Source organism: Achroia grisella, unplaced genomic scaffold (genome assembly GCF_030625045.1).
Source record: "Achroia grisella isolate CSIRO2021 unplaced genomic scaffold, CSIRO_AGI_Agris_v1 utg807, whole genome shotgun sequence".
Taxonomy (NCBI): domain Eukaryota; kingdom Metazoa; phylum Arthropoda; class Insecta; order Lepidoptera; family Pyralidae; genus Achroia; species Achroia grisella.
The window spans coordinates 3353642-3363668 of record NW_026713028.1 but is presented as its reverse complement, the minus strand read 5'-3'; the positions used below and the strand labels follow the sequence as shown (position 1 = coordinate 3363668).

General features: G+C 33.9%; 1 protein-coding gene across 1 annotated transcript in view; it reads right to left on the bottom strand.

Annotated features, from left to right (window-relative positions):
- Positions 1-3: 3 nt before the first annotated feature.
- Positions 4-10027, bottom strand: part of LOC131851746 (hemicentin-1-like) — a 31323-nt gene continuing 21299 nt past the window's right edge. Inside the window, exons 5-14 of the mRNA XM_059202292.1 lie at positions 7470-7670; positions 5234-5397; positions 4494-4647; positions 3748-3878; positions 3110-3269; positions 2568-2750; positions 1834-1989; positions 1178-1477; positions 596-772; positions 4-239 (exon numbers count right to left, since the gene is read on the bottom strand). Coding sequence (XP_059058275.1) covers positions 4-239; positions 596-772; positions 1178-1477; positions 1834-1989; positions 2568-2750; positions 3110-3269; positions 3748-3878; positions 4494-4647; positions 5234-5397; positions 7470-7670 — 1862 coding nt within the window. The remainder of the gene's footprint in view (positions 240-595; positions 773-1177; positions 1478-1833; positions 1990-2567; positions 2751-3109; positions 3270-3747; positions 3879-4493; positions 4648-5233; positions 5398-7469; positions 7671-10027) is intronic.

Below are 10027 nucleotides of genomic sequence, written 5' to 3'. Positions count from 1 at the left end.
CCACTAGAACTCGAATTCGCAATCTCTGATTTCGATTGCGTTCGTCACAAACAACTGTTCACACGGCACTTTCCTATGTAGGGTGAGCGTGACGTCAGGAGGAGGGGCATCCCACTGTTCCCAAATGGCTGGAGGTTTCCGGCGGCGGTCCACAGATGGCGCTGCCTCGTCTAAAGCTGACCCGTCCGAGTAGCCGCTACTGCAAGAACGAAGACTGCATGATGCGCGTACTTTGTTCTCTGTAAAAGAATTAAATATCAATGAACTCTTAGTTAGAGCTGTTTAGAAGATTGTCAAAGTAGTTAGGAACGACTAGTTTGGTACATGATTAATTAGTAATAGGAAATCACTTTCGAATAGGTTTTGTTTTGATTCATACGTGATAAATGTGAAAAATAGGAGTTAAATGTTACACTAAAAAAAAAAATGCCGGTAATAATTAAGTTATTTTTAAGCTATATTTCGGTTATAGGCTGAGATTAGGCAGTGCAACCACAAGATAAGAGGCCTGACACCTTAGTCCTCTAGAATAGTAACGCATGAGTGGTATCCCGGGTGTCATATGATAAATTATAACGAAAAATTAAATACAAACCTGCCATAGTGTCGAGGTAGTTCCTGGTGAGGTCGTCTAATTGCAGCACTTGTATGACGGGTGGCGGCTTGCCCCGCGGCCTCCTGGCCAGCCTCACCACCAGCACCGTCGACACCACGAACACGACTACCAATACCACCGCACCCAGAGATATGCCCACATCTTTATCTAGTATAACTGAAAAGCATACAACGGGTATGTTATACAGATAGTAGTAATAACAGACTTTGACGCCCTTGGTGGTTTTTAACGTACTAAAGTAAGTTAAAAATAGTATTCAGAACTAGTCATAAAGTAAAAAGAAAACTGAAAGCTAGTTAGAATATTAAAAATCCATACAAAGATTATAAATGCGAAAATGTGTCCGTTTGACTGACTGTTTGTTAGTTTTTCACATCTAAACGGCTGAAGGGACCTTAATGAAAGATATGGAGGTTGAAGATTGTGATTGAAATTGTGAAAGTCATGGTTAGCAGCCAGTTTAAAATAATTTTGAAAACGTTTATAGAGTTTTAGTACAGAGATTCAAGATTGGCATTATGTTTGCCTTTACTACAAATTCATTATTAATTGAATACTTACAATGCCACCATGGTGGTTCGGCTGCTAGCAATAAATTCTCCGTAGGTCTCAGCAGCAGAGGGGCTGAACATCCGTATCTGTTGCATGCTGCGGCTCCAGCTTCGTCTGCGGGCCGTAGGGCGCCTAGGGCTCCCCGAACCAACCACGTTGGCGCTATGCTTCCAGGAGCGCCGTCTATACCTCCTTGAGCTAATGCCTGCCGTGTCCCAAAACCAATGGAACCACGTCGCTCGAGATATAGCGAGGAATTGGATGTAGACATGCGCCATACAGATATTTCGTAGTACGTAGCATTCTCCACTGAAAATATAAAGAATGCGAAAATTAGTAAAAGTAAAAAAGGAGTAGGTAAAGGTGGTAAGTAACCAGGATTTTTCACACAGCGCCATCTCGTCCAAATCTAAGTACTTGTACTTTTAGGCAACTGATCTACTTACTAGTTATTTTTTATAAATACATCCTAAATATACATATAATATGTATAACATGTCACTTTTCATTTTTATACCAAAGATTTCTGGAAAGTACATAGAAGTTGACCTTGCTAAATGTTACCTACTTGATTTTATAATTGTATAAGTATAATCATTGAGGTGAATAACTTAATCTACCCTATAAGAAAGCGTGAACAAATTTAATGTTTAAACCAAACTTACCAGGAATACACCTCATTTGAAACTCGCCATACTCATAAGCTAAGTCGCACTGGTTGGGTTGTGGTGGCCGAAGTGATTCCAGGCTGAAGATTCTCTCGCAAACCTCGTATTGGGAAGCTATACCATTACCCGCCTCGCAACTCGCTTTCACTGTTCCTATAAATATTGATTATTTATTTATTTGAACAACAATATTATAATAATAAATACCATAACAGAAAATCGAAATGGGTATTGTAATTCAATAGACAACTTCATTTCGTATCCTAATACGTACTTAGTTTGATATTAAATGTATTATAGCAGATTTACGCAGTTATGATTAAAAAAAATAATATTCAGAAATAAGAACACTGCTGTATCCTTCCGGTATTTAAACTTTACATAAATTTAAAAAGGTAAATCATGCATATATTCCATATAGCAGTCAGTGGTGTTAGTTTGCTTGAAACTATGAAACCTAAAGAAAGTATAAATTTACGCCATTTTAGTTTATTCTCTAGAAGTATCTTCAACATTTCGGAAGATATTATTATTTCGTTAAGTTTCGTTATTTGGTTATGCTTATTTTCTTATAGAAGTTATACTTATGGTCCTGGTGGTCTATAATTTTTACTTAATTCGAAACTTCATGGTATTGTAAATACACAGACCGATACTACCACTTAAATAATTTTATTGAAATCTAAATTCCTTCTTGATTGTGTCAAATACATAATTACAAAAGTAGATACCAGAGAGGGGTTCGTTGATCTGAGAGAGAGGGAGTATAGGCGATCCGGTGGTGAGATGCTGTACATCCATGCCGGCTGGTTGCACGTGCCAGAAATAGGTGTCCGGCGAAGGTAGGCCATGTACGTTGCATTTTATGCTCTCCTTGACGAGGCTGATGCCTGATCCTATGCATTCAGGTGGATCTGAAAATTTATTGATCGTTGATTTAATAGATGTTGTTGATATGATTGTTGATATACAACACTGAACCTGCAACTACACAAATAATTTAGTATTTTTAATAAAGTAATACTGACGCACACTATTTCTGAAGTTCTCGTATAACCAATAATTGTGCTAATGATAACCAGCATACAATAGATTAAAGGATTACTTTTTTTAACTGCATTTTTTATTTCATTGGTTAACTGGTAGACAATGCTTCTTGTTCACCTTTTGTACAATGTATTTTTTGTCAATAAAATAAAAATACGTAAATAAACAAAAGATTTATTGAAATATAATATCAACTACATAATGATAAATGAATTAAGATATTTACAGTAGACAGTGATGCTAAGTGGTTCAGCTCTCGTCTCGCCGACCGTGTTGCTGGCGCCGCAGGTGTACATCCCAGAATGTTTTCTGGACACCTCTTCTACCAGTAACTTGTGAGAATGTACATTACTGCCCCATATATAACCAGGAGTTATTTCACTATCCTGTAATTATTTATGTTAATAGTAAGTTATAAGAGTAAGAATATTTTAGACGCAACTTTGTGAATCTATTATCCTTCAAATTAAAACAGATCAAAAGCATAATATATATTGAATATTTAATGTTTGTAGACAGTTGATATTAAAACATTTCTGTACTTATATTTTAAAATACTGGATCATGTAACTAGTACTAACAATTATTATTTTTAATCAGAATTCTAAGTTTTTCTCAGATCAGCGATTATACTATATCACTTCACACTTTCTTTTACAATTTTAAAACTGTTTCTTACTGAAATAGTGTTATTTACCTTTTGAACAGTCAATACTAGAATTTAGTTTTGCCGCTAAACTATTATTGTGTGTAGCAATAAAGAACTTCCCTTTCCCTTAGTCGTTACGTCTTCCCGTTATTATTTACAAACTCAAACATGTCTAATAAATAAGAGAATTTTAATAAATATAGCAGGTTACTTACATTATGATACCATATAAATTTATTAACAGGTGGGTTCGCTTGGACTTCACATTCTAAATTTAAAGGGTCCAATTCAGCTACATCACTTAGGTCCCCATCACCTAATTTGGCAATTTCTACTATGGGGCTATCTGAAAAAAATAAAGTTCAATTAAATATACTAAGAATTGTCGATCTAAGAGAGTATCTCAATCATTAGTGCTTTTCTTTTTGTTCCCGTTGATTTTTTTTCATATTTCTGTTTATATTTTTCTAATCGTATAATAATATTAGAGTTATCAATAATATCAGTGTAACAAAATATAGATATTATTACTTAAATAATAATTATTTTTATAATAATAATTGTTCTTCATTGGAATTATTTAAGGAGTTAATGAGTTGAGTTTAGTCCAATACCACAATTTGATACAGCACTGAGACTTTAGTTAATTTTGTTGCAGTTTGAATGTCTGTAGGGAATTAAACAGACTTAAATAATTCAACTTACAGGGGGGGAAAGGGATTGTTAGTAATATGGATTGATAACCCCATTGCTAGCAATGTAACATGTCAGGTCGACCTCCACGCGGTTCCCCCTGGAAACCATCGTGTTAAATTCCTGGCGAATTTGTCACGATGGGCTAACTGACCTGACCTCATGCTCATCTTGTCATCCTCCACTGGTGCCCCGCCAGCGTAAACCGTTAGCGCAGTTGAGTGCACCATTCCATTATCATCCACAAAAAAAAAAAAATTCAACTTACAGGTAACGTTAAGTTTGATGACGTCAGCTTTGGAGCCCCGGCTGGGCGCCATGGCGGCGTTAGTGGCTACGCAAGCGAGAGTCGCACCATTCTCGGCCACAGACGGTATCAGCTCCAAATAAGAAATTGATGTACGGGTCAAATTGTTCCAACTCTATTAACAAGAAATTAGTAGTGGTATTAGTAATGTTTGCAAAATTATAGAATACAAAAGAAATGAATAATAGATAGTCCTTTAAACGTGAGGTGTCCTATGAAGCTAGTAACATCATATGTGAAGTCTGTGGTGCTTGCTGTTCATGTCTATAATCATCACCTATGAATTGTATCACGAATAGAACTATAAAGTAAGTGATTAAGACTTTATTTTATTCGGTAAAACACAGTGAGTCGTCGGTTTATTTGGTACTTTATAGCAAAGAATGAATTAAATTAGTATAATTTCTAAAAAAATAATTGCTTTTCTGGCGACGCGACGCACGGCTGAGATTATTATCGGTTTTCTTATCTTTTTAAAAATTAAATTTCGCCCATGTTACTCACTGATAATGTAGGTTTCTATGAATGAAAGAATTTTTAAATAGGATTTTACCTGTTTTATAAAAGTACATTTACGTTTTAATTTTCATTATAAAAAATGATATATCTTTTTCTTTATAGTCCTACTTTAAACATAATTTAACTAAACATAATGGATATGAATCATAGACTTCAAGACAAAACATGGCTTTAGTAAGTACCTGATTACTATGTTTGGTGAGATGCTGATGGTCCAACCACCACTCCAGGACTGGCTGCGGATAGGAACCTTGGACGGTGCACTGCGCTACAGCCGGCTTGCCGGATCGGAGCGTGTGCTTTACTGCTCCATGTACCCACTGAATCGACACGTTCTGAGCTGAAACTGAATGAAACCCCTTGTGGAGTCTTAAGCGTGTTCTATTATAAGATGCATTTCAAGGCAAATGATAATCGTAGTAACAGGACCATGGAGATTAAGTGTACCTTCTTTATAATTGGAATGGCAAAACAAGATGACTGATGTGGTAACAGACGCCTATATACAATAATAGGACATAACATTGCATACATGCCTTATGTAACACGATGTCATTCATGCCTTACTATTCGGATGGATATTTCACTGCTTTATCTCACCTTTTAATAAAACACATCACACATCTTACAAATATTGATTTGTTCATTCATTTAGGCGAGTCTGAGGCACCCATTTAATTGATTTTTTACAAAGTCTACCTATATAAAATACATATACTTTCAACAGTAAATTTTCAATTCAAGTGCTTTATTTTTTGTTTGTATATTAAGCAAAATGTGTACCTGTATCTCTAGAACTATATATATATAGGGTATTGAGATAATGAGACTATCATTAATGGAAGTCGATAGGATAGTAGTATAGTTTATAGATACCTACTCCAGTTAGTGTACTTAAGTACCTTTAATATGAACCTGAGAGAGAAAAAGAAATTTGTTTAATTGAAATATCGATCGATATGACAAACTGTCATGAAACTCAATATTTGTTCTAAATTCTCTAATTTGTAGTAAAAATTTAATATTTAAAAATAATAGCATCTAATTTATTCAAGCATAAACATACCAATGTCTGCCATAAACCGTTTTTTTGGGATATTAATTTTTCAATTCCTTTTTACAACATCATTTCTCCGGTGTATAATTTTAATTAGAATCCCTAAATGCAGAGGAAAGAGCTTTAATACCGAAGTTCCGTAACAACTCAACAGAACGTTCTGTTTTTATTAACTTAATAACAGCTACATACATAACCGTATATGACTGTCGTAATGTAAACGATATAAAGGAAGGTTTTGATTTTTCTTTTAGAATGTACTGTATTTTTTAGATAAATGATAGACTAAGACTAAGTCCTCATGGTAAATTTCGTTTTTCATTAAGATCCGTTCAGTATTTAAAATATTACAAAGCGACACACAGATATACTTTCAAATTAGTAATATTTCAAGAATAAATGAAAAAAAAAAAACTAGTATGTTACATTTATTGTAAGTAGGGTTTTATGTTCTACAAAAATGAGATCCCTATAGTAACTGTGAAATAAAGGCGACAAACTGGTGAATAGGGCGATTTACTAGTAAATAGAAATAAATAATAAAAATAATACAGTATTTAAAAATCATTATAAAAGTATTGCCGGCTTTAATTTATTAAGCTCCTATGCATGCACCCGTGAACTAACGAGATTCCTACTGAAATTCAACGATGCGGTGATACCAACGCTGCATTATGAGTGGAAATCCTTTTGACGATACACTATAAATGAATTATTTTCATTTTAAATATTTAAAGGTGCTTACATTAAATTTATTTCAATGAAGATTGATTCTATTCGATTAATTCCTACATGTTCCAGCTCGTCCGAGTAGGTAGGAATTTAAAGTATCACCGTTTTTTATATCTAATTGTACACATTCTATAACAATTACACTCAATATTCCAATATATATATTATTATAAGCTGTACAAGAGATATAAATTTAATTAATGAGATTAATTTATTGCTTGAGATAAACCAATTATACAGGCCACGAAATAACCGACTTCAATCTCATTGTGTTATTATCCTTATAACTCAAAAACTACTGGTCAGATTTTAAATAAATTAATATGGGATCACACAAAAGTTAATCAAAATTAGTTCTCGGAGAAAAAAATGTGAATACAGTCGAATTTAACACATCTTCCTTGCCGTAGTCGGTTGAAGACAAATATAACAAAAATATTACCGAATTAAATAACATTATATCCGTTAAGGCCATCGGATTAAATTTTGATCGTTATTTATTTCAGCGGAGAATCAGCCAATATTTAATTTAGCACAATTATTTTGGGGGTTCGCCTGATTTCAATTCAGTACCCTTCTGTGTAAAGTAGTATGCTACAAATATAAATTCTTAGAATTATCATATTTACCATATATCTCAATGTGTACAGATGCCTCTGACGGTGGCGCCAGTTCAGTGTTAGATGCTTTGCAGAACAGATCGGCGGGTGTGTCTCTATTGAGAGGGAGGTAGAGCACGTTCTCTTTTACGCTGGGTATATCGCTAGCACCGTCGGAAGCATCAACCAGGGTGTTGCCAGAGTACCAGCTGATTCGTGGTGGCGGACTGCCTGTGGACAAGATTTATTTTTAAGCAATTGGATTGACAAACAAAGGGAAGGAAGGAATTAACGGGCTACAAGATGGTAAGCTGTAACCATTGCCAATGTACATGAACAGCACTATGGGCATCACATTATCAATGCATGGTTGGTATCTCGGGTGTGATATCAAAAATGCATTACCATTCCTATTCGGAGTACTGGTATCATTCCACCTTTGTAAATAAAAAAAATCTCTTAATAAGAAAAATGAACGACCTGGCAATATGTAGTTATTATCGATAGATAAGGTCTTGAGTTCGAATAATTACTATTTATAATTGAGTACAATTTCGGTTTATTTACTGTTATTACAATGGAAAACATACTGCCCACTTAATGGTAAGTGGCAACTGTCGCTTATATATTTAAACAGTACTAAGGATATAATGAATTATCATGTGACGCCTGTGATACAGCTCATTGCTATATTATTCGAGGACTGGGCTATCATGTTTCCTCATGCTGTCATTTCACTACCTTATGTCATCGTTCAACCCAAACAGCTTAAAAAGCAAGCAGCCTGATGGTTAAAATACTTACTTAGGTACCCATCATGACGACTTTTTCCAAAGTGAACTGTGGTAAAAGATGTAAAGAATCAGCTCCAACTTCGCTCTGAGACTTGTCGAAATCGAAATAGGAAGATTGGTGAATTAAAAAAAAAATCAAAATATCTTTATTCATGTAGGTATATTATTAATTGGTATATGTGCATACAAAACCTTATCGTAAGGATAAACATGGGTTTATCCCTATGTTTATATATCCTATAATATACTAAATCTAGAAATATAATAATGTATTATTTGTTTTTATGCTTAACTCTCGAGGGGTGAGTCCTATTTGCGCATTTGTCCGTTCATTTCTATATTGATTGACACATTTACTTATACTGCCGGCTATTGACACCGACGTCGACGTTCAACATAACTTACGTATCGAGTTATGATATTTAATAAGCTAGCTGTGCCCGCGGTTTCATCCGCGTAAAATTTACAGCGTATGTGTTAGTCTGATGCACAAGTTGTATTATTGTAAAGTTCAATGAATATCCATTCAGTAATTTTTGCGTGAAAGAGTAACAAATATCCCTCTATTCATCTATTCATCCATACTCACAAATATTTGCGTTTATAATATTAGTAACAGTATATATAATACAATTTATTATATAACTTGGTTTTTGGTATATAATATGTGGTGCAGAAGAAGTCAGCTAGTTAGCTTGCTAACTAGCTGACTTCTTCTGCACCACACTTACTAAATTTCATCAAAATCCGTTCAGTAGTTTTTGCATGAACCATTAACAAATATCCATCCTTCTGCCTTCCATACCAACAAACATATAATAAATCGTTATTTTTCATGTAATTGGAATAACAAACATGTTGACGGCCCACCTTATGGTAACACTTATTTATAAAGCTCGTATAGTTTATATAACTTGTATATAATATGTATGATTAATATGATTATAATATTAAACAGTAGGTTTATTTTATTACTGTACGTAAATACATACAGTATTTATGTATTTTATTGTAAATAATATGCACATTTATTGTTAAGCAGCAGTAATGTATTAGCGCATTTCAGAAAAGTTGCCTGGTACGTATGCATATACGCACGGCACGTATAGTTTACTCAGTTTTAAGTGTAGAGAAAAGTGTAGTTGTTAGTCAGTGTTTAATAACATATTTCGGTTTTTTGTATGACAACACAGCTGTGATAATTCTTATAAAAATGAAGTTATTAAGTAAATATTTTCGGTATGTCTTTATATGAAAATTATAGCGTATAGTAGAATGTGTAATAAATTTAAAAGCAAACTGTCATTGTGTAGCGTAGGCCTTAATAAAGGACAATTAAAACTTTAAATAAAGTATAGCATATTTTGTTGTTTCTTATTATACACGGTTTTTGACATTGAGTTACGTTTAATTACATGTGCCTTCCGGGGTAGCTAGTTATAGAAATGTTACCTACATAGCAACAAAACATCCTTCGCCATTAAATAGGTATGTTGGAATAACTTGCGGTGATGTTGTTTATATGGCTGGTCTATAGTACACTAGTTTTTACCTATGAATTTACCTGCTCTCATTGAGATAAAAGATCTATTTCCAAAAATAGTCTACGTCGTCTAATTAGCGATATACATATATTTATGTTAAATTTCATTAAGATTCTTTTAGTCGTGATAAGGCTTTTTTATAATAAATAAGTAATCAAACAAGCTAATGGCTCACGTGGAAGTAAGTGGTAACGGTCACCATACATGTACAGAGCTAAGAATATCACTTTATCATGTGACACTCGTAATA